Source organism: Salmo salar, chromosome 20, assembly GCF_965601325.2.
Source record: "Salmo salar chromosome 20, fSalSal1, whole genome shotgun sequence".
In the NCBI taxonomy this organism is placed as follows: Eukaryota; Metazoa; Chordata; class Actinopteri; order Salmoniformes; family Salmonidae; genus Salmo; species Salmo salar.
Genome location: NC_138310.1, coordinates 62,297,803 through 62,323,486, shown reverse-complemented (window position 1 = coordinate 62,323,486; position 25,684 = coordinate 62,297,803). Strand labels below are relative to the sequence as shown.

The 25,684-nt window shown below is 47.1% G+C and overlaps 1 protein-coding gene across 2 annotated transcripts in view; it reads left to right on the top strand.

Moving 5' to 3' along the window:
• The window catches only part of LOC106581050 (LIM domain kinase 1), a 109,696-nt gene that overhangs the window by 32,334 nt on the left and 51,678 nt on the right, over positions 1–25,684 (top strand). The window contains exon 1 of one of the 2 annotated variants that reach the window (XM_082966626.1): positions 21,013–21,232. The exons of the other annotated variant lie outside the window; for it this stretch is intronic. Coding sequence (XP_082822752.1) covers positions 21,135–21,232 — 98 coding nt within the window. The 5' untranslated portion in view covers positions 21,013–21,134. Of the gene's footprint in view, positions 1–21,012; positions 21,233–25,684 lie in introns of those variants that run through there. 2 annotated transcript variants of the gene reach the window in all.

The window sequence follows — 25,684 nt, the reverse complement described above, 5'->3', positions numbered from 1 at the left end:
GTCTGGCCACTCTGGCAGTTCCGGGCAGTCTGGCCACTCTGGCAGAACCGGGCAGTCTGGCCACTCTGGCAGAACCGGGCAGTCTGGCCACTCTGGCAGAACCGGGCAGTCTGGCCACTCTGGCAGAACCGGGCAGTCTGGCCACTCTGGCAGTTCCGGGCAGTCTGGCCACTCTGGCAGTTCCCGGGCAGTCTGGCCACTCTGGCAGTTCCGGGCAGTCTGGCCACTCTGGCAGTTCCGGGCAGTCTGGCCACTCTGGCAGAACCGGGCAATCTGGCCACTCTGGCAGAACCGGGCAGTCTGGCCACTCTGGCAGAACCGGGCAGTCTGGCCACTCTGGCAGCTTCTGACTAGCGGGCAGCTCTGGCGACTTACGACTGGCAGAACCGGGCAGTCTGGCCACTCTGGCAGAACCGGGCAGTCTGGCCACTCTGGCAGAACCGGGCAGTCTGTCAGAGTCCACGCAGTCTGTCCGCTCTGGCGACTTACGACTGGCAGAACCGGGCAGTCTGGCCACTCTGGCAGAACCGGGCAGTCTGGCCACTCTGGCAGAACCGGGCAGTCTGGCCACTCTGGCAGAACCGGGCAGTCTGGCCACTCTGGCAGAACCGGGCAGTCTGTCCAATCTGGCAGAACCGGGCAGTCTGGCCACTCTGGCAGCTTCTGACTAGCGGGCAGCTCTGGCGACTTACGACTGGCGGGCAGCTCTGGTGACTGTTGACTGGAGGGCAGCTCTGGTGACTGTTGACTGGCGGGCACCTCTGGTGACTGTTGACTGGCGGGCAGCTCTGGTGACTGTTGACTGGCGGGCAGCACTGGTGACTGTTGACTGGCGGGCAGCTCTGGTGACTGTTGACTGGCGGGCAGCTCTGGTGACTGTTGACTGGCGGGCAGCTCTGGTGACTTTTGACTGGCGAGGCTGGGCTGACACACTAGACTCCTGATGCGTGGGGCTGGTATTGGACGTGCCAGCCTGGAGACACGCACCTCCATGCTAGTGCGTCTAGCGGGAAACACCGGACCGAAAGGGCGCACTGGCGGTCTTGAGTGCAGGGTTGGCATCACCCCTTCCGGCTCGATGCTCACCTTGCCCTGGCACCTGCGGGGCGCTGGTACTGGGCGAACTGGGCTGTGCGTCCGTATAGGCGAGATGGTGCGTACCTCAGCGTAAAATGCCGCCCTCCACCTCATACGCACCTCCCTGTAGTCACGGGTAGCTGGCTTACGGCTCTTCCCTGGCCTGGCCAAGCTACCCGTGTGCCCCCCCCAAAAAAATTATTGGGGGTGCCTCTCGGGTTTCCTACCCAACCGTGTTCCAGCATAACGTTCCCCTTGGTTCCTCTGTCCAGCTGCCTCCACTCTCCTGAGTGCCTCCACCTGTTCCCATGGGAGGCGATCCCTTCCGTTCAGGATCTCTTCCCAGGTGTAGGCTCCCTTGCCGTCCATGACGTCCTCCCATGTCCATTCCTCCCTTTTCTTCTCCTGTGGCTTCCTCCTCTTCTGCTGCTTGGTCCTGGTTTGGTGGGTGGTTCTGTAACGGCTGTCTTCATAAATGGACCAAGGCGCAGCAGGTATGTGAATACTCATATTTAATTACAAATAAGGAGTAAAGCATCCACTTAACAATACAATAAAGGTGACAACAGCTACAGTTCTGCAGGCTAGAAACGCAGTGCAAAAACAACCACCCACAACCCCAAAGAAAAACACACACACCTATATAGGACTTCCAATCAAAGGCAACTCAACACACCTGCCTTCAATTGGAAGTCCCAATCAACAATACAAACATTCCCCATACACAAAACTGCCACGTCCTGACCCCAAAACTAAAACAATAGCGCCATCTGCTGGTCAGGACGTGACACTGTGACAAAGCCTTCACAACAGACTTAGTGGTCATGTTGCAAAGTGGATAGACTGCAGGATATCTCGTAGCCTGACACATCACAGTTAACATGTAGGTGCTACCAGGTTTAGAACGGGTTAAGGGTCCAACACAATCAATAATCAAATGCTCAAATGGCTGGCCTGTAACAGGAATAGGTTGTAGCGGGACTGGCCTTAACATCTGAATAGGCTTCCCAGTCAGCTGACAAACATGGCATGTTTTGATGTAAGCGGAAATGTCTTTCTTTAAACGAGGCCAGTACTTTATCAAATAAACCTTTTAAGGTAGGATTAGCAGACTGCTCCATCACAAAATCACTACAGGACATAGGCAAAGGTAAATAATTTAATGGATTATCAAACTGTTCGGCTATGTAATCGGCCTGTGTGTAGCTGGTGTGGCGGAGTCAGGCGCAGGACAGCAGAAATAAGAAAGGAATGTAATTTTCTCAAGGAATCAATAAATACAACACAATAAACTAGCCCACAATAACGGACCGTATACATACAAACAATCACTCACAAAAAACCATGGGGGAACAGAGGGTTAAATAATGAACAAGTAATTGGGCAATTTAAACCAGGTGTGTAAAACAAAGACAAAACAAATGGAAAATGAAAAGTGGATCAGCGATGGCTAGAAGGCCAGTGACGTCTACCGCCGAACGCCGCTAGAACAAGGAGAGGGACCGACTTTGGTAGAAGTCGTGACAGTACCCCCACCTTAACGTGCAGCTCCAGCAGCGTGCCGACACTGACCTCGGGGACGACCCGGAGGACGAGGCACAGGGCAATCCGGGTGGAGACGGTGGAACTCCCGCAGCAACGAAGGGTCCAGGACGTCCTCCACCGGCACCGAGCATCTCTTCTCTGGACCGTACCCCTCCCACTCCACGAGGTACTGTAGGCCCCTCGCCCGACGCCTCGAGTCCAGGATGGCTCGAACAGCATACGCCGGGGCCCCCTCGATGTCCAGAGGGGGTGGAGGAACCTGCCGCACCTCAGACTCCTGGAGTGGACGAGCCACAACCGGCCTGAGGAGAGACACATGGAATGAGGGATTAATACGGTAATCTGGGGGAAGCTGTAACCTGTAGCATACCTCGTTCAGTCTCCTCAGGACTTTGAATGGCCCTACAAACCGCGGACCCAGCTTCCGTCAGGGCAGGCGGAGGGGCAGTTTTCGGGTTGAGAGCCAGACCCGGTCCCCCGGTGCGAACAACGGGGCCTCACTGAGGTGGTGGTCGGCGCTCGCCTTCCGTCGCCTCATGGCCCGTTGCAGATGCACATGAGCAGCGTCCCAGGTCTCCTCCGAGCGCTTAAACCATTCGTCCACCGCAGGAGCTTCGATATGGCTCTGATGCCAAGGTGCCAGAACCGGCTGATACCCCAGTACAAACTGGAAAGGGGAGAGGTTAGTGGAGGAGTGGTGGAGTGAGTTTTGGACCATCTCTGCCCAGGGGATGAACGCCGCCCACTCCCCCGGCCGGTCCTGGCAATATGACCGCAGAAACCTACCCACATCCTGGTTTACTCTCTCCACCTGCCCATTACTCTCTGGGTCAAAACCTGAGGTGAGGCTGACTGAGACCCCCAGACGTTCCATGAACGCCCTCCATACTCTGGACGTGAACTGGGGACCCCGATCAGAGACTGTCCTCAGGCAACCCGTAGTGCCGGAAGACGTGAGTGAACAGGGCCTCTGCAGTCTGTAGGGCCTTAGGGAGATCGGGCAAAGGGAGGAGACGACAGGACTTAGAAAACCGATCCAGAACGACCAGGATCATGTTGTTGCCCTGTGAGGGAGGAAGATCCGTCAGGAAGTCCCCCGAACAGGTGCGACCATGGCCGTTGTGGAATGTTGAGGGGTTGTAACTTCCCTCTGGGCAGGTGCCTGGGAGCCTTGCACTGGGCGCACACCGAGCAGGAGGACACATAAACCCTCACATCCTTGGCCAAGGTGGACCACCAGTACTTCCCACTAAGGCAACGCACCGTCCAACCGATGCCAGGATGACCAGAGGAGGGTGACGTGTGGGCCCAATAGATCAAACGGTCGCGGACAGCAGACGGAACGTACAGACGCCCAGCTGGACACTGGGGAGGAGTGGACTCTGTGCGTAACGCCCGCTCGATGTCCGTATCCAACTCCCACACCACCGGTGCCACCAGGCAAGAGGCCGGAAGTATGGGAGTATGATCCATGGACCGCTCCTCTGTGTCATACATCCGGGACAGTGTGTCTGCCTTAGCGTTCTGGGAACCTGGTCGGTAGGACAGAGTGAAAACAAAACGGGTAAAGAACATGGCCCACCTTGCCTGGTGAGTTTCAGTCTCCTCGCCGCCCGGATATACTCCAGATTGCGGTGGTCAGTCCAGATGAGAAAAGGGTGTTTAGCCCCCTCAAGCCAATGTCTCCACGCCTTCAGAGCCTTGACAACAGCCAACAGCTCCCGGTCCCCCACATCATAGTTTCGCTCCGCCGGGCTGAGCTTCTTCAAAAAGAAAGCACAGGGGCGGAGCTTCGGTGGCGTGCCCGAGCGCTGAGAGAGCACGGCTCCGATCCCAGCCTCGGACGCGTCCACCTCCACTATGAACGCCAAAGAGGGATCCGGATGAGCCAGCACGGGATCCGAGGTAAACATAGCCTTCAGGTGACCAAAAGCCCTGTCCGCCTCAGTCGACCACTGCAGTCTTACCGGTCCTCCCTTCAGCAATGAGGTAATGGGAGCCGCTCCCTGACCAAAACCCCGGATAAACCTCCGGTAGTAGTTGGCAAACCCTAGAAACCGCTGCACTTCCTTTACCGTGGTGGGAGTCGGCCAATTACGCACAGCTGAAATGCGGTCACTCTCCATCTCCACCCCTGAAGTGGAAGTGCGGTACCCTAGGAAGGAGACGAACTGTTGGAAGAACAGACATTTCTCAGCCTTGACGTACAGGTCATGCTCCAACAGTCTACCAAGCACCTTGCGCACCAGGGACACATGCTCGGCGCGTGTAGCGGAGTATATCAGAATGTTGTCGATATACACCACTACACCCTGCCCGTGCAGGTCCCGGAAAATCTTGTCAACAAAGGCCTGGAAGACTGATGGAGCATTCATCAACCCGTACGTCATGACGAGGTACTCATAGTGCCCTGAGGTGGTACTAAATGCCGTCTTCCACTCGTCCTCCTCCTGGATACGCACCAGGTTGTAAGCGCTGCTGAGATCCAATTTTGTGAAGAAGCGCGCCCAGTGCATTGACTCGATCGCATTGGCGATAAGAGGCAGCGGGTAGCTGTACCTCACAGTGATCTGATTGATACCCCGATAGTCAATACACGAGCGCAGACCTCCATCCTTCTTCTCAAAAAAAAACTTGAGGAGGCAGGTGAAGTGGAAGGCCGAATGTGTCCCTGCCCCAGGGATTCGGAGAAATATGTTTCCATAGCCGCCGTCTCCTCCTGTGACAGAGGATACACGTGACTCCTGGGAAGTGCTGCGTCTACTAGGATATTTATTGCACAATCCCCCCCGTCGAAGGGGGGGTAATTGAGTCGCCTTCTTCTTACAGAAGGCGAGAGCCAAATCGGCATATTCTGAGGGGATGTGCACGGTGGAGACCTGGTCTGGACCTTCCACTGTAGTCGCACCGATGGAAACCCCTACACACCTCCCTGAGCACTCTCGTGACCACCCCTTGAGAGCCCTCTGTTGCCACGAAATAGTGGGGTCGTGACAGGCCAACCAGGATAGGCCCAGCACCACGGGAAACGCAGGAGAATCAATAAGGAAGAGACTGATTCTCTCCTTGTGACCCTCCTGCGTAACCATGTCTAGCGGAGCGGTGGCCTCGCTAATCAGCCCTGACCCTAATGGTCGACTATCTAGGGCGTGCACAGGGAAGGGCATATCCACAGGAACCAGGGGAATCCCTAAACTATGGGCAAAAGAACGGTCAATAAAATTCCCAGCTGTGCCTGAATCTACGAGCGCCTTATGCTGGGCATGCAGGGAAAACGTAGGAAATTTGATAAACACATACATGTGAGCAACAGGGGGCTCTGGGTGAGCCTGGTGCCGACTCACCTGGGGTGACACGATAGTGCCCTGCCTGCTGCCTCAACTCCCTGAGGAACCTCCCCAGCACCGACCAGCAGTGTACCCTCTGTGGCCACAGATGGTGCAGGGAATGGCTCCTCCTCTGGTCGCCCTAAGTGCAGCACCTCCCAGCTCCATGGGTGTCGGAGCGGAGGTGCTGGGGGATGGAACTGACATGCCCCGATCCGGACGTCCGCGGGCAGTCAGCAGGTTGTCCAGCCGGATGGACAGGTCCACCAGCTGGTCCAACGTGAGGGTGGTGTCTCGGCAGGCCAACTCCCGACGGACGTCCTCACGCAGACTGCACCGGTAGTGATCGACCAGGGCCCTGTCATTCCATCCTGCGCTGGCGGCCAGGGAAGTCCAATGCAAAATCCTGCGCACTCCTCATCCCCTGCCTCAGGTGGAACAGTTGTTCATCCGCCGCTCGACCCTTAGGCGGGTGGTCAAAAACTGCCCGAAAGTGGCGGGTGAACTCTACGTAATGGTCCAGGGCTTTGCCTGAGAGGCAGGAGACGAGGGCGGACACGCTCTCACGTCCCGAAGGAGCCGGGTGGACGGTCACCAGGTAGAGCTCCAGCTGTAGTAGGAATCCCTGGCATCCGGCAGCCGTCCCATCATACTCCCTTGGGAGCGCGAGCCGAATCCCGCTGGGACTGGGTGAAGGAGGGGTGGACAGTGGGGTCGACGGTAGTGGGGCTGGTGGAGGCGCTGGAAATCCTCCTCCTCTCTCCCAACGATCCATGGCGGTGCCCAGACGTTGTAACATGGTCGCATGCTGCTGGACGCGCTCTTCTACCGCCACAGGGAAGGCGTCTGCTCCTGCTGACTCCATTCGTTTAGGTGAGTGATTCTGTAATCGGCCTGTGTGTAGCTGGTGTAGAGGAGTCAGGCGCAGGACAGCAGAAATGAGTAAGGAACGTAATTTACTCAAGGAATCAATAAATACAACACAATAAACTAGCCCACAATAACGGACTGTATACATACAAACAATCACTCACAAAAAACCATGGGAGAATAGAGGGTTAAATAATGAACAAGTAATTGGGGAATTGAAACCAGGTGTGTAAAACAAAGACAAAGCAAATGGAAAATGAAAAGTGGATCAGCGATGGCTAGAAGGCCGGTGACGTCTACCGCCGAACGCCGCCCGAACAAGGAGAGGGACCGACTTCGGCGGAAGTCGTGACAGGGTATGTGTTGTGTATGTCCTGTTTTGACCGTAGTGTCAGCACGGGTCGTAGCACGAGTCACAGCGCACCCAGAGAATACCTCCGGGAATCTCTCTACATTTTTATCAATAATCCCTACATGGGATGGGGTATGAGAAACCACCAGAGGAGATGCATCACGCCAGACATGACTACCTGCTAAATTGTTACCCAAAATCACATGAACACCGTCAACGGGCAGAAAGGGACGCACCCCAAGGAGAACCTCACTTTGCACTAGGTCAGATATAAGTTTGACTTTGTGCAAGGGTACAGACAATGTATTCAAACCTATCCCTTGAATCAGGACACTGATTCCTGTATCGGTCTCCAGAGAAAAAGACAGAGCAGACTCCAAACAAACGATTCAGAGACACCAGTGTCTCGCGGAATCTTTACTGGCACATCACTTCCCAATAGTGAAACATAACCCTCTGTGACAAACAGCGACTAAAAGGTTTGGACAATTCTTGAGCTTCTTGAGCTTGCGCATCAGGATTAACATGAGGAACAGGCCCAGCTAACGCAACAGGTTTTACATTTGTTCTGGCCAATCTGCTGACCTTTTTACCAAAGGACAGGACGTTCGTTCTTCCAGTGGCCTTTACCTTGACAACAATTACAGATTTTACTTACATCATTCTGTCCACATGAACCACGTTCAGATCTAGATGGAAATGTGTCATTACCAGAACCAAGGGAATTTTCTGACTGAAATCCACTTGAAGTGTTCCTTTGCCCCCAATCTCTCATACGGGATCCTCCAAAACTACCTTTGTGGGTCAGTACGTACTCATCTGCCAAAACAGCAGCTTCAGCTGCACTAATTTATATATGTAGCAAGACGATCAGGGACAGATTCTTTAAATTGTTCGAGGACAACCAGGTTGCACAAATCTTCCAAACAAGTGACTGCTGACGCAGTACACCAACGATTGAATTTAGTTAACAAATCCCGTGAGAAACAGTCCCATGTTGAGTTTTCAGCTTTCTTCAACATTCTGAAATGCTGTTGATACACTTCAGGGACCAACTCGTAAGCATGCAGGACAGCAGTTTTAACCTTTAGGTAATCGTCACCATCTGTAGCGCTAAGAGATGAGTTAGCCTTCTTAGCCTTACTGGTCAAATACACTGTGCATCAAAGTACGGTCTGCATCAGGCCAAGCCCGAGAGTCTGCTACACATTCAAATAACATAAAAATAGATGAGGATTATTTTCAGTAAATTTAGGCAACAACCGGAGATTACCAGCAACATCAAATGGTGGAGAACTACCAAGGGAAGAGCGTCCCATTGGGGAGCTTGAGTTGCCATTCTCAAAAGAAAATTCACCTGAAAGCTTGCCTTCTCTGACTGATGTTGCAACCACAGTTTAGCTCGTTCCGTATCCTGCTTTAACCTCTCCAGATCTTTGTCATGATTTAGCTACAACAAAAGTAACTCTCTTTTTCTGCTCAAATGTCAAACCAGCACTAGACACAATTGGTACATCCAATACAGCTGGACTAGGTTCACTCAATTCTGCCTTCAAAATACCAGCTGAAAGCAAAATAGCTGACAGAATAGACTTCACTGTATCCTTGAGACGTTTGTCTCTAATCTCAACATGATACTCACTCAACTTCAAAAGCTGTTCCTTGTAAACTGCATAAGCAACTTTTCAGAAGGAGCATGGACAAAATCCTCAATAGACGCCATAATGCTACCACCAAATAAACAGATTAGTAGCCCAAACTTTGAACTGCCTTAATGAGCACATCGACTACAGAACAAGTACATAGCTGACTTAACAGCGCAAAAACAGATGAGTATTACTTGAGTTTCCCCAAATCCTATTGTTAAACTTAACCCTAGTCTTCGGTGGCTTTGCGGCGGGTATTGATGCACTAGAGCCCGCTGGCACGAAGGAGGAACCAGCTCGCTGGTAACCAACCCCGAACCACAGATGTGCTTCCGAGACATCTGCTCTGACCGCTATCACCACACAAAAATAACAAATGATGCACAACGTGCCCCCAGTGGGAACACAATGCAATACCTAACGGGGGAAAGACCATAACTTCGGGCAATGAGTTAAGTCTGCCTCAAAACTTCTCACTGTCAGACATTGCAAAGACAACTCACCTCCATAATCCGATGACCCAACTGAGAACAGAATAAAGTGTCTCTAGACAGTACAGGAAAAGAGACTTCGTGGTCTTCTCTCCACCGATGCACCAAATCAAAACTTGTAATAATTAAACAAACAAGTCATCAAATCGCTACTTTTTTTGTACCATCATCTTTGAAATGCAAGAGAAAGGCCAATATATGACTTAGGAATCTAGGCATAATCAAGATTTTGGCCACTAGATGACAGCAGTGTATGTGCAAAGTTTTAGATTTAATGAACCATTGCATTTCTGTTCAAAATGTTGTATCAAGACTGCCCAAATGTGCCTAATTGGTTTATTAATACATTTTCAAGTTCATAACTATGCACTCTCCTCAAACAATAGGATGGTATTCTTTCACTATAATAGCTACTGCAAATTGAACAGTGCAGTTAGGTTAACAAGAATTTAAGATTTCTGCCAATATCAGATATGTCTATGTCCTGGGAAATGTTCTTGTTACATACAACCTCATGCTAATCACATTAGCTCAACCCACCGATCTTGTAGAGGTTAAGAACAAATGATTTTTACATTGACGGCCTACACCGGCCAAACCCTAACCAGGACAATGCTGGGCCAATTGTGCGCTGCCCTACGGGACTCCCGATCACGGCCGGTTGTGATACAACCCAGGATCGAACCAGGGTCTGTAGTGAAGCCTCTAGCACTGTGATGCAGTGCCTTAGACCGCTGCGCCACTCGGGAGGGCCTATATATTGGCAATGGCAAAAGAAGTTACTTTTAGATTTCTATCATTTTAATTTAGATAGGATTTTGATTAACCACATGATATTTATTTTGAGATATGAAGACTTTATTATAAATTAAATTAAACTGTTCCATGAAAATGTGCATATGAAAATCATAACTGTATAAATGGTACAATAACTTGGCACTCCAAAATGGAAAAGGTTGCCGACCACTGGTGTAGACTATTACTAGCAACTTCAGGAGCATAACTGCAGAATCTGCGAAGGCCAGCAGCAGTGGGGGGAGGAAGGTCAGGAACAGTTTTTTTTCTTCTGGTTGGTCTCTTATTAAAGAGGGAGCCTCTTTAATAATTTGTGTGTCTTCATTTTTAATCGCAGTGCTTAAAGCATCAGACAAGCTCAGTAGCCTACATATAGTTGATTTTATTCAAACATAGGGTGTGTCTATATATAGAAAAATACACATTTAAAAATGTTGCCAAATCGATTGTTTTAATGAGCAGACGACTCTCCGTCGACCAAGATTTTTTTTTCTTCGGGGACAGCCCTAGTGTGTGCGTGTGTGTGAGTCAGAGAGTATACAGATGGGCCGGAGATGAGAGGGAGAGTCACATCTGGCTACTCCACAGTGCTGGGTTTGGTGGGGGGTAAGGGAGGGGGTAGGGTGTGTGTGTGTGTGTGTGTGTGTGTGTGTGTTTGTGTATCTTCATAATATGTGTGTTGCGAAGAGGCTAGGACAGAAAAGAGGTCACATTTCTCTCACACTTGGTGAAGCACCGAACGTAATGCACACCTGAGCCCAGTGTGGGTGGAATGTAAGAAATCCAGTCTCTACCGAATGTTATTTTGAGAAGACCTGGCTGTCATCGACCCTTTTGGGACATACAAGTCAGATACAAGAGATACAAAACATTAACCTCTACTTCTGCTGTGTAACTTGTAACCTGTGTAACCACACACTACCTTTCTGACTTGCATTCCTCTTACCTTTCCTGTCTTCCCTTCACTGTCCTATCCGTTCAATACCACCACAACAACAAAAACAGTAACTGCTTCCTTCAGATAGAATAGCTAGGGGTTTTTACCAATTCTATAGCCAATTGTGCTTAGTGTTCTGGTACTTTACATGCGTGCTGTCACACATTCTAATTCTCCCTGTCTGTCTGGAATATGGAGGTAATAGATTTCTGACCCAGATCCTTCTCCTTAGGGAGGAAGGGATTGTCATGGAAAGGAAAAAGGGGGGGTTGGTAAGACTGCTTTCCTGATTGGAGACGTCTATGGAAAGCCGCCTGCGTCCCCCTTCTCCCCTCAAGTAACACAGCGGGAAAAAGAGGTTTTCATAAGAAAATCATGAAAACACACTGTCCCGTCAGCTTGTTGAAATAGAATAGAACTGAATGCTGAGTGAGTGTTAGAATGGCAGATTTTAATACAAAAACGAAAAAGGAGGAGGAAGAAAAAAACAAAATGGTGGAAAATAGCTGGAATTGGTTATTTGGAGGCTGTTGGGATTCTCAGGGTTGGAAAAACTCCACGGTCCTCACAGAGCGCCAGCAGAGTGTGTTTGTGTGCCCTGTTCACAGAGCCAGCGGCAGCTAGAACAGCAGCTTCATGGGAAAATACTGTGGTGCTCTTACGGAGTGACCCGTTCCTATTGGTCAATCCTCCAACTAACTCTCTCAGCATGGGGACGTCCCAGCAGCCCCAAGACTCACCATGGGAAACCAGAGACCGCAAAGCACCCTGGGAGGAGGGCAGCTAAAGCATTCCCCAAACACTGCCAGTGAAGGACCCTACTGCTCCTAACCATGCTTTAGCTTTATTGAGTTTTCATTTCTGTTTTTAGAAACCGGTAAGGAGATTTCCCTGTTGACCCCACCCCCAGATCTCAGAGAGAGGTGTTTTATGTTACAATCGATAATAGAGTCCAGTTTACAAGATTCCTCCTGGTAGTGTACTGGGTCTGTTAGGTAGGCATCCATGGCATTGACTGAAGCTTCATTTCTCCCTCGTGAATTGGATCCCTAATACTTGACTCTTTGGATACCCCTCAGTGGAAGGACTTTAAGGTAAATTGGCTCTTGGGTGAATTGGATTTCCTTTGTAGAATGGAGTTGAATGTAATGTAGATGGAGTGAGTTTTGTTTTTGGCAATCGACACTTGAGAAGTTGGGAATGCACACCACAGGTATACTGTAAAAAGAAATGACTGCAGGAACAACACCATGGTATGGTAACTTGTGTATCTTTACATGGGTCAAATTATTTGGCTTTTAACCATCATACTGTATATGATTTTTATACACATGATGCTATCATCATTTACCTGTTTTTTTTTTGTCTTCACTATTATTCTACAATGTAGAAAATAGAAAAAAATTAAGAAAAACCCTTGAATCAGTAGGTGTGTCCAAACTTTTGACTGGTACTGTATGCACGTGCAGACACACACACACACACACACACACTCATGTACACACACACACTAACACACTCCTGTACACACACACCTCGAGGCTGAAATAAGTACATTTCTCAAGGATGTGCAACACAAAGCCCCCAGAGCCTTTCCACTGTGCTGTCTCATGTTGGTAAGGGATTCTTAAGGCACATTCCTCTCTCTTTCTCTCTCTCTCTGTTTCTCTATCTCTCTTTCTCTGCTTCTTGTTTATCTGTCTCTTTCTCTCTCTCTCTCTTTTTCTCTTTCTGTCTTTCTCGATCTCTCTCTCTGTGTATCTCTCTCTTTCTCTCATCTGGCTACACCCTGACTCATCTGCAGCAAGGACAACACAGCTAGAAGGACTGTTACAGAGGACTCATCTTAAAAGACCTCTTAAGATGGCGCCGGAGGGGATGGCTGCCGTTTTATGGGCTCTTAACTAGTGATGCACCAATATGACATTTTAGGCCGATACCGATATCAAATATTTAAAATTTTCCTTGCCAAAAAACCCGATACTGATAGTTAAAATTTTAACGGCCTTTTAAGCATTCTAGTTAAATAGTTAACACACACACATGGACGCAGTGGTCTAAGGCACTGCATATCAGTGCAAGAGGCGTCACTACAGTTCCTGGTTCAAATCCAGGCTGTATCACATCCGGCCGTGATTGGGAGTCCCATAGGGCGGCGCACAATTCGCCCAGCGTTGTCCTGGTTTGGCCGTCATAGTAAATAAAAATGTGTTCTTAACTGACTTGCCTAAAGGTTACACACACACACACCACACTGACCAAAAAGTTATTTTGTTGGCATTTACGTATGTCCCCATTACCAGTAAAACATAATCATAATCTATTTCTTTCAAACCAATTCAAATCACAGTTTATTTGTCACATGCGCCGAATACAACGGGTATAGACCTTACAGTGAAATGCTTACTTACACTAACCAACAGTGCAATTTTTTATAAAAAAATAGATATTAGGTTCACAATAGATAACTAAAGAAATAAAAAACAACAGTATAAGACAGTGAAAAATAACAGTAGCGAGGCTATATACAGTAGCGAGGCTATATACAGTAGCGAGGCTAAAACAGTAGCGAGGCTATATACTGGCACCAGTTAGTCGGGCTAATTGAGGTACTATGTACATCTAGGTGTGGTTAAAGTGACTATACATATATGATAAACAGAGAGTAGCAGTAGCGTAAAAGAGGGGTTGGCGGTGGGACACAATGTGGTGGTGGGACACAATGCAGATAGTCCGGGTAGCCAATCTGCGGGGGCACCGGTTAGTCGGGCTAATTGAGGTAGAATGTATAGTTAAAGTGACTAGCAGTGTAAAAGAGGGGTTGGGGACACACACAATGCAAATAGTACGGGTAGCCATTTGATTACCTCTTCAGGAGTCTTATGGCTTGGGGGTAAAAGCTGTTGAGAAGCCTTTTGGTCCTAGACTTGGCGCTCCGGTACCGCTTGCCATGCGGTAGTGGAGAGAACAGACTATGACTGGGGTGGCTGAGGTCTTTTACAATTTTTAGGGCCTTCCTCTGACACAGCCTGGTATAGAGGTCCTGGATGGCAGGCAGCTTAGCCCCAGTGATGTACTGGGCCATACGCACTACCTTCTGTAGTGCCTTGCGATCAGAGGCCGAGCAGTTGCCATACCAGGCAGTGATGCAACCAGTCAGGATGCTCTCGATGGTGCAGCTGTAGAATCTTTTGAGGATCTGATGACCCATGTCAAATCTTTTTAGTTTCCTGAGGGGGACAGTCCAGTTTGTTGGTGATGTGGACACCAAGGAACTTGAAGCTCTCAACCTGCTCCACTACAGCCCCGTCAATGAGAATGGAGGCGTGATCGGTCCTCCCTTTCCTGTAGTCCACAATCATCTCCTTAGTCTTGGTTACGTTGAAGGATAGGTTGTTCTTCTGGCACCACCCGGCCAGGTCTCTGACCTCCTCCCTATAGGCTGTCTCGTTGTTGATGGTGATCAGGCCTACCACTGTTGTGTCGTCTGCAAACTTAATGATGGTGTAGGAGTCGTGCCTGGCCTCGCAGTTGTGGGTGAACAGGGAGTACAGGCAGGGACTGAGCACGTAACCCTGAGTGTTGAGGGATCAGCGTGGCAGATGTGTTGCTACCTACCCTTACCACCTGGGGGCGGCCCGTCAGGAAGTCCAGGATCCAGTTGTAAAGGGAGGTGTTTAGTCCCAGGGTCCTTAGCTTAGTGATGAGCTTTGAGGGCACTATGGTGTTGAACACTGAGCTGTAGTCAATGATTAGCATTCTCATGTAGGTGTTCCTTTTGTCCAGGTTGGAAAGGGCAGTGTGGAGTGCAATAGAGATTGCATCATCTGTGGATCTGTTGGGGCGGTATGTAAATTGGAGTGGGTCTAGGGTTTCTGGGATAATGGTGTTGATGTGAGCCATTATCAGCCTTTCAAAGCACTTCATAGCTACGGACGTGAGTGCTACGGGTCTGTAGTCATTTAGGCAGGTTGCCTTAGTGTTCTTGGGCACAGGGACTATGGTGGTCTGCTTGAAACATGTTGGTATTACAGACTCAATCAGGGACATGTTGAAAATGTCAGTGAAGACACCTGCCAGTTGGTCAGAACATGCCCGGAGCACACGTCCTGGTAATCCGTCTGGCCCCGCGGCCTTGTGAATGTTGACCTGTTTAAAGGTCTTACTCACGTCGGCTGCGGAGAGCGTGATCACACAGTCGTCTGGAACAGCTGATGCTCTCATGCATGCCTCAGTGTTGCTTGCCTTGAAATGAGCATAGCAGTGATTTAGCTCATCTGGTTGGCTCTTGTCACTTGGCAGCTCGCGACTGTGCTTCCCTTTGTAGTCTGTAATAGTTTGCAAGCCCTGCCACATAAGACGAGCGTCGGAGCCGGTGTAGTACGATTCAATCTTAGCCCTGTATTGACACTTTGCCTGTTTGATGGTTCGTCAGAGGGCATGGCGGGATTTGGTGACCGAGTCACTGGTGCTTCCTGCTTTAATTTTTGCTTCTAAGCAGGAATCAGGAGGATAGAATTATGGTTAGATTTACCAAATGGAGGGCGAGGGAGAGCTTTGTACGCGTCTCTGTGTGTGGAGTACAGGTGATCTTTTTTCCCTCTGGTTAAGCATTTAACATGTTGATAGAGATTAGGGAAAATGCAAACAATGTTCTTCCCCAAAAACATAGCAAAATGACATAATCTGTTTCAGTAGCTATTGTTAGCTAGCTAACTATATAGCTAGGTGTCATCATCTAAAATAACCCTAATTTATAAGACAATTCTTATTTGATTGATGGTGATCGGGCCCATCTATGTGAAGCTAGCTACAGTAAGGATTAGCCACAATAGTGGACTTTGCAGTTAGCCTTCAAAATAAAGTATAGCATTGACAGTGATGCAAATGAATACAAATAGTAGAATTATGCCATAATTGAGTAGATCATGCGAAACGAGGTTAATGTTGTTATATAAAATCAACAAAAGACAATCATTTGTTAATTTGACAATCTGTTGAAATCACACTGGATGTATTATAATTTAGAATTGCATTGGGGGCATACTTATTTCACTATACAGCCTTACCTATGGATTGTGGATCAATGACATGGCGTATCAGTCTACTCAGTGACACCCAGAGAACATTAGCATCGTAGCTATTATTGCGGGACTCTGAAACAACTGTGAATTGAGCCACATTATTGTCAACCTATATGTATTGAACACTATTCCAGAGGAAAAACAATACTGCGTGGATGTTTTGGAGTCTGATAACTCTGAGGAGGACGTTGGGAAAAAATATATTGGGTATTGATTAGACTGTTACCCCATTTCATTGATCCCCAATCCTGAGGTAAAGCTGTACAGTGTAATATGAATGCCAATACACACAATAGGCTGACTGGGGAGGTGATTTCACACAGTCACAGTCCCGCGATAAGAGCTACAATGCTAATATTTGCGTAAACTCTTCACAGTTGTGTTCTGTGGGTGTCACCAAGTAGACTGATACCCCATTTCATTGCTTCACATTCCAACCTTGTTTAACATTATCTAGTCTAAATATGGCATGATTCCACCAATTATAATCTTCGGCATCTCATTCAAAGAGGTAATTTTATTATTTACAACACATAACCCGGTCGGGTCGAGCCTCACTAGCCAGATGAAGCTAGCTGGCTGCTTATAACGTTAGCTTTGGGCAACAGGGTTAAGTAGCTGGATAGCTATTTATTTTCATGAACTGAAATTCAATTTCAATAGGTGAACAACAAGTTGGCAATCTAGCTAATACTTACTCACAAGGATTCCTAAATCATTGCTAAGAATAGTGAAAATGACTGCAGTTTCTACTGGTCATTGTTTTCAGGCTGGTTGTATTGGTGCTAGCTAGGTATCAAGCTAAAGCTAGCTAGCTACCCCAGAAGTTGCGGTCTACCAAATAATGCTTTATTACCAACGCGGTATTGTAAACACATCGTTCGTAGCTGGTGTTTGCTTGTTTGCAGACCATTTTGTACATCTTTGACAGTGCTACTGATAGTAGTAGTGGTGCTTGGCTTGCACTTGCAAATTCAGAACATTCTATAATAGAACTGTGTTATTTGACGTGTCAAATTAAAAGCTTATTTAACTCATCAAATAGTGTTATTGTCAAATAGTGTTATTTGACGTGTATCTGTTTTGACACGCAAAGACCCAAAAGGCGTTCCATAGTATGTAGTGAAGCTAATAGCAGTAACGCTGTTACTGTGTAACTCCGGTAGGGCAACATCTGAACAATAGCGCACTTGGTAACGTTAGTATGTACTGGTGCACCACCAGTCGCAAAAGCCAACATCACCCACGACAGAGAACATTTGATTGTCAAGGGCAATGAATTCCATTATCGGAAGGTTTCGCTGGAAGGAGGTCGGGGTGTCTTGAGAGGATCCGGCGACGAGTGTCTAATCTTCCTTTGCTCATCAACAGGGCTGTAGTGGCGCAGGTTGAGAGCTTCAAGTACTGGGCCATACTCAAAACCTATTCCCCCTCAGGAGACTAAAAAGATTTGGCATGGGTCCTCAGATCCTCAAAAGGTTCTACAGCTGCACCATTGAGAGCATCCTGACTGGTTGCATCACTGCCTTGTACGGCAACTGCTCGGCCTCCGATCGCAAGACATTACAGAGGGTAGTGAGTATGGCCCAGTACATCACCGAGTCCAAGCTTCCTGCCATCCAAGACCTCTATACCAGGCGATGTCAGAGGAATGCCCTGAAAATTGTAAAAGACCCCAGACACCCTGGTCATTGACTGTTCTCTCCCCTACCGCATGGCAAGTGGTACCCGAATGCCAAGTCTAGGTCCAAGAGACTTCTAAACAGCTTCTACCCCCAAGCCATAAGACTCCTGAACATCTAATCAAATGGCTACCCAGAGTATTTGCATTGCCCCCCCTCTTTTACGCTGCTGCTTGTCTCTGTTATTATATATGCATAGTCACTAGTGGTTAGAGCGTTGGGACAGTAACCTAAAGGTTGCTGGATCGAATCCCCGAGCTGTCGTTCTGCCCCTGAGCAAGGCAGTTAACCCACTCTTCCCCAGGCGCCGAAGACGTGGATGTCGATTATGGCAGCCCCCCGCACCTCTCTGATTCAGAGGGGTTGTTATAAATGCGGAAGACACATTTCAGTTGAATGCATTCAGTTGTACATCTGACTAGGTATCCCCCTTTCCCTTTAATAACTCTACCTACATGTACAAATTACCTCTTTTTAACTGGTGCCCCTGCACGTTGACTCTGTACCGGTACCCCCTGTATGTAACGACTGTCGTCAGGAATGGACCAAGGCGCAGTGGGTTGAGTGCTCATAATTAACTTTAATGAAAACACTTACAAACAAAACAAAACGATGGACGACGAATACAGACTTGACGGCAAAAGACAGCAATTCAAGAGACAAGCTCCCACAAATCACAAACACAAACACACCCTAATATATAGGACTCTCAATCAAAGGCAACTAGACAACACCTTCCTTCAATTGAGAGTCCACACCCCAATTAACTAAACATAGAAACAGACTAACTGGAAAGAACATAGACTAACAGAGCAGTGACCAAAACCCCCCGGAAACATAAATCAACTACCCTCTACATAATACACACACCCCGAACCACATAAACCAAATACCCTCTGCCACGTCCTGACCAGCCTACACTAACAAAATAACCCTCATACTGATCAGAACGTGACACTGTATATAGCCTCGCTATTGTTATTTTACTGCTGCTCTTTAATTATTTGTTATTTTTATTTCATTTTTTTAGTGGTATTTTTCTTAAAATTGCATTGTTGGTTAAGGGCTTATAAGTAAGCATTTCACTGTAAGGTCTACACATTTCATTTGAAAAGTGATGCATTCACTGTATGTAGCCATATACAGTATTTTTTTATATATATTTATTTTTTATTTCACCTTTATTTAACCAGGTAGATCAGTTGAGAACAAGTTCTCATTTACAACTGTTACCTGGCCAAGATAAAGCAAAGCAGTGTGACACAAACAACACAGAGTTACACATGGGATAAACAAACGTACAGTCAATAACATAATAGAAAAGTCTATATACGGTGTGTACAAACGTAGTAAGATTAGGGAGGTAAGGCAATACATAGGCCATAGTGGCGAAATAATTACAATATTTACAATTACAACAATTTATAACAGCTAGACTCACCTTAAAAGACTGACATCTCTGTGAAAGTGACACACTGTAAAAGGTGAAAATAAAAGCTTTACACATTCAAGCTAAAATGCTTGAAAGCTAACGTCACATAGTAGCATTAGATTACGGTAGCTTTATTCTCTTGTCATCAACTTCACGCTTTGCTCGCAGCTTCTCAAGGCCATGAAGTAATTAAGGAGAGGGGGAGGAGGGGGAGAGAGAGGAGAGAAGGTTTGAGATTGTCTTTGAGAGAGGGGGAGAGAGAGAAAACACTAGAAGTTTTCCTCTGTAAGAGAATCGAACCGTGCACTGCGTGATGCTGTTGGACTATAATTCTGTTAAAGAGCCACACCTCTGCCTGATGCCTGCAGTCTGACAAGTGCCTAGTGACGAGGGGGGTGGGGTGCAGTATGCCAGCAGGGGGTTTAGAGACAAGTGTTCTCTCTAGAACGAGGATTAAAGCTGTTTGCTGCATGGCCTTAGATGTCAGTGTGTTATTTCACATATTACTGAGTATAATTAAGCAATAAGGCCCGAGGGGGTGTGGTATATGGTTCTTAAGCACGATGCAATGCAGAGTGCCTGGACACAGCCCTTAGCCGTGGTATATTGGCCATATATCACAAACCCCCGAGGTGCGTTATTGCTATTATAAACTGTTTACCAATGTAATTACAGCCGTAAAAATAAGTGTTTTGTCATACATGTGGTATACGGTCTGATATGCCACGGCTGTCAGCCAATCAGCATTAAGATCTCGAACCACCCAGTTTATAATGACTCATGTGACATGATCTGTTGTAAATCATAACTGATGGCTAGCACAGCAGATTAAATTCTAAACTACATAATGATGTATTATATAATATGGTATACTGTAACTGTAATGTATGGCTCTGTGGCAACTATTTACGTCACCCAATCTCTTCATTTTAAATTTGTTAGGCTCTATTGTCTCTCCCTCCTGACCATGCCGCTGATGTGAAATTTTTGTATTTTAAAAGTGGGGACTTTTTGCAGGGGGATCAGTAAGGAACTGAGAAGCGTGACGCCTAACCTTGAAACCTGAAGGGAGCAGTGCTAGAACAGTATGCGCATCCTGATAGGACTGTTCTGTGTCCTGCCTATAACACTATCTCTCTCTGCTGCGGTATCTACAAGGTTGTCCCCAGAGGCTCTGAACAAAGAGACACCATTTCCTTTGTAAAGATCACCTGAGTTGTTAGGATTCCTATTAGGACACAGACTCCTCTTCAAGGATCATCTTAATTGGCTAAAGAAAATGTTATCTCCCTCTAAACCCTCACCTGATTCGCTGAGGGGCTTCTGTCTCCTCTCTCCTCCATCCAAAATTGAATACCGGAGTCGCAGGAAAAGGTTGGTAAACTGAAAAGGGAGTGTGTTAGAAGGGTTTTAATCGATTGGAAAATGACCTTTCTGCCTGCCTATGGCATCTTTGAGGAGTAGGAGATGGAAATTAGTAGAGTGAGTTAGGGAGATGGGGGACCCTTTATTGAGTAGTATTGGCTATCCCACTGTGGTTGAATATGAGGAGCTGGTTGTAGTTAACTGACTGAGAAGCCAGTTGTATTTGACTGAGGGGCCAACCGTCTGGCAGACAGAGGGATGAAGGGAGGTCAGACAGGAGGAGCGGGGGATGGGAAAGGCTATGATGTCACAGGGTCACCACCACTCCCAACGGAAGCTGGGAGAGAGAGGGCAGGGACAGGAAACACGTGAGTAAAAAAGAAAAAAGAGGCCCCAGAATGCAGCTGCAGCATGAGAGAAAGAGAAAAAGGTATTCATGGTTGTGACAGTGCTGCTGTGTGGTGGTGTGGTTTAGTAGCAGCAGGTTTCCTCTTTACGCTATAGCCTATCTAGTCAATACGCTGCTGTTAAGATGAGCCTGTTTCCTGACTGTCATAGCAAGGCCTTGTCTCTGAAGGGAGACATGTCACGAAGGGACCAGCGATACAGGAATCGCATTAAGGACAAGAAGTAAGTCCTTTTGTTGGATGGTTGTACATAAAGGCTAGAATGGGAAGTTATATGGGGCAGATTTGTGTGGTCTGTAGTGGACTCATTGGGGTACTTGGTTCCTCTTGGTTGTAGTTTCTGAACTATGTTTCTGAATTTCTACATTTTTTCATTGAAACAACTCGCAGTTTAGTCATGAATACCTTTCACTCGACTAGAGTTGGATGCATTTGTTTACTGAGGGAGAAGTGATAGCAGATAGCATGTTGTTAGCATTGCAGACTTGACAGAAGGGTGGTTTGGGTGGGTCTGTGAAATATGTTAGGCCCGTTACAAGTTTCACTTCCTTATTTTTAAACCTTGTTTTCATGTCTGCTTTTCTCACTTTCGTGACCAGAAATATTGCAGATGGCTTATTCCAGAATTAATTTGATAAATGCTTGTTAGGCTATGTGTTTATGAACTTAGACCATGTCTCTACTGTGTCCCTTTATGTGACAGTATGTGTTTACAATCTCTGTTTGTTTGTCTACCACTCACCCAGTGTGCAGAAGTGTACATTGTTGAGTCTATTACACATGTTGACTGTATTCAGGCTGTCACATTACTGACTCTCCCTCACTCTGCCTGTGTCTCTCTAACTCCCCATATCTGACTTTGATCACAACTCCCTGTCCACCCTAAGCATGATTTCCCAGCCTCTCAGCTGTTTCCAGTGTGTCAGGCCCAGAGAGTACACCACAGTATGAATAAACTAGATCAGGGATGTAGAGAAGCTTTCCTGTGTTCACCGACTCCAGCTTGTGTGTGTGTGTGTGTGTGTGTGTGTGTGTGTGTGTGTGTGTGTGTGTGTGTGTGTGTGTGTGTGTGTGTGTGTGTGTGTGTGTGTGTGTGTGTGTGTGTGTGTGGGGGGGGGGGGGTGGGTGGGTGGGTGGGTGGGTGTGTGTGCGCGTGCCTGCCTTGTGTGAGTAGTCAGATACTGTAAGCATGTTATCCAGCGACAGCCAGACTATCTTAGGGGAAATTGTTCATCATTTATAAATAGTGGGTCCTATAATCACAAAGCTGTGAATGGGTGTGTTGTCTTCCATGGATTTGGGGGAATACTATGGTGAACTGTAGCTTATGAGTTATTCTTCATGCTTTCACACATTTTCACACATGTTGTGTAAACACTCTTTAGCGTTGTCACTTTCTCATCGTATGATGCAAAATTAATAATACTAGCCAGATTTCTGTATTTTGAAAGTTATATATCTTGAGAACTTGATTGCTGACATGCAAAACATTTTGGGACTATATCAACAATGGACTAATGAAACAAATACCAAAAGATTGTTTTTTGGTGGAGTTTTCCTTTTATGTGTTACTGAGGTAGGGCTAAGTTAGTTGTGGTAGGAATGTTCATAACGGTGATCATTTGCAAGCTGTGTGCAGGAGCTTCCTCATTTGAATCACATCATACACTCTAATCCAACAGGTGCATTCATTTTGAGGTAGACATGAATACTCAGATTAGGAGCTGAAACCTGATCAGATCATAAAATGTACAGTACAATAACCCCTTCTAAAATTGTATTTTTTACATTTTATTTCACCTTTATTTAACCAGGTAGGCCAGTTGAGAACTAGTTCTCATTTACAACTGTGACCTGGCCAAGATAAAGCAAAGCAGTGTGACAAAAACAACAACACAGAGTTACACATAGGGTAAAGAAAAGTACAGTCAATAACACAATAGAAAAATCTATATACAGTGTGTGCAAATGCAGTAAGATTAGGGAGGTAAGGCAATAAATAGGCCATAGTGGCAAAATAATTACAATTTAACATTGACATTGGAGTGATAGATGTGCAGATGATGATGTGCAAGTAGAGATACTGGGGTGCAAAAGAACAAAACAAATATGGTGACGAGGTAGTTGGGTGGGCTATTTACAGATGGGCTGTGTACAGGTGTAGTGATTGGTAAGCTGCTCTGACAGCTGATGCTTAAAGTTAGTGAGGGAGATATAAGTCTCCAGCTTCAGTGATTTTTGCAATTCGTTCCAGTCATTTGCTGCAGAGAACTGGAAGGAAAGGAGGCCAAAGCAGGTGTTGGCTTTGGGGATGACCGGTGAAATATACCTGCTGGAACGCGTGCTATGGGTGGGTGTTGCTATGGTGACCAGTGAGCTGAGAAAAGGTGGGGCTTTACCGAGCAAAGACTTATAGATGACCTGGAGCCAGTGGGTTTGGCGACGAATATGTAGCGAGGGCCAGCCAACGAGAGCATACAGGTCGCAGTGGTGGGTAGTATATGGGGCTTTGGTGACAAAACGGATAGCACTGTGATAGACTAGATCCAATTTGCTGAGTAGAGTGTTGGAGGCTATTTTGTAAATGACATCACCGAAGTCAATGATCGGTAGGATAGCCAGTTTTACGAGGGTATGTTTGGCAGCATGAGTGAAGGAGGCTTTGTTGCGAAATAGGAAGCCGATTCTAGATTCAATTTTGGATTGGAGATGCTTAATGTCAGTCTGGAAGGAGAGTTACAGTCTAACCAGACACCTAGGTATTTGTAGTTGTCCACAAATTCTAAGTCAGAACCGTCCAGAGTAGAGGTCGACCGATTAATCGGAATGGCCGATTAATTAGGGCCGATTTCACGTTTTCATACCAATCGGAAATCGGTATTGTTGGACGCCGATTTGGCCGATTTAAAAAAAAAGTTTGTTTTAATTTATCTTATAAAAAACAATCAATCAATCATAATCTCTAGTTAACTGCACATGATTGATGATATTACTAGTTTATCTACCATGGGCCGAAACGTTGCACTGGAGACCAGACGCGCTGAGCTGGCACAATCCGCCCTGGCTGGATGCCCACTCTCGCATGGCACATGCGGGGGGCTGGCATATAGCGCTCCGGGCTATGAGCGCGTACTGGAGACACCGTGCGCTTCACCGCATAACACGGTGCCTGACCAGTACCACGCTGCTTCCGGTAAGCACGGGGAGTTGGCTCAGGTCTATCGCCTGACTCCGCCAATCTCCCCGTGTGCTCGCTGCCTCTTGGGCTTCCTTGCCAGCCGTGTTCCCGCTTAACGTTGGCTCCCCTCTCCTGCTGCCTCCGCTCTCCTGGCTGCCTCCACCTGTTCCCATGGGAGGCGATCCCTTCCAGCCAGGATCTCCTTCCATGTGTAGGATCCCTTGCCGTCCAGGATATCCTCCCATGACCAGGAGTCCTTTTTGCCACGCTGCTTGGTCCGTTGGTGGTGGGAGGTTCTGTCACGTTGGTTGAAAGGAGAGGACCAAGGTGCAGCGTGGTGAGCGTACATACTCTTTTTATTAGAAAAGACGCCGAACAAAACAATAAACACTACCCAACAAACCATGAAGCTAAAGGCTATGTGCCATTAACAAAGTCAACTTCCCACAACACAAGGAGGGAAAAGGGCTACCTCAGTATGGTTCCCAATCAGAGACAACGATAGACAGCTGTCCCTGATTGAGAACCATACCCGGCCAAAACATAGAAAATAAAGAACATAGAAAAAGGAACATAGAATGCCCACCCTAGTCACACCCTGGCCTACCCAAAATAGAGAATAAAAAACCTCTATATGGCCAGGGCGTGACAACAGTTCTTATCTAGTTGGACAATGGCTAGGTTTGGCAGTTGCAGTTGGGTATTGTTAGGGCTCTGGTTATGGCTATGGCTCAGGGCTAGCTCGCCCGAAAGCTCCTTATAAAATGATCGACTTCAGGAACTCATCTGGTTTGTGGATTTAAAGATTATAGAGAAAATGTGGTGCCAGGTTTATTCCCCCCCCCCGATTTTAGACCGAGGTCAGTGACTGACACACTGTCTCTGTTCTGTCTCCAGAACCAAGGACACACAGCTCAGTTTAATGAAGTATTTTTGCAGACCGACTGCAATGTTCCATTGTTAATCTGAGACGATGACATTTGCAAAGGAAAAGGGACATGTACATGTAGGTTCAAACTGCCGAGCTTTACACTTTTGGCCTCAATAAAAGCCTTTAATCAGACTTTCAGAAATTATATTTCACCTCCCTTATCTCAATGTTATATAGAATGTATTCACTATTTCACTCCTACACTTTTTCATTCACTGTACCAGTTATATCAGTCCAACAGTGTCCAAAATCCAGGACTCAACATGTTTGTATGCTGAACTGAAAAGATAAAGATTTTATTTGACAATTTAAAAACACAATTCTAGCTGTAGAAGTGGATACACTGTATTTGAAATCTTTGAGGATAACACAAAACGTTGTACAATTTACATTTACATTTACGTCATTTAGCAGACGCTCTTATCCAGAGCGACTTACAAATTGGTGCATTCACCTTATGACTTCTATGCATTGTGGTCCTCTGAACAGCGACTATTCACTGATGCTAGGACAGGACCACAGCCAATGTTGTTGGCTCCTGATAGTCTCCATCACACATGTCTTGT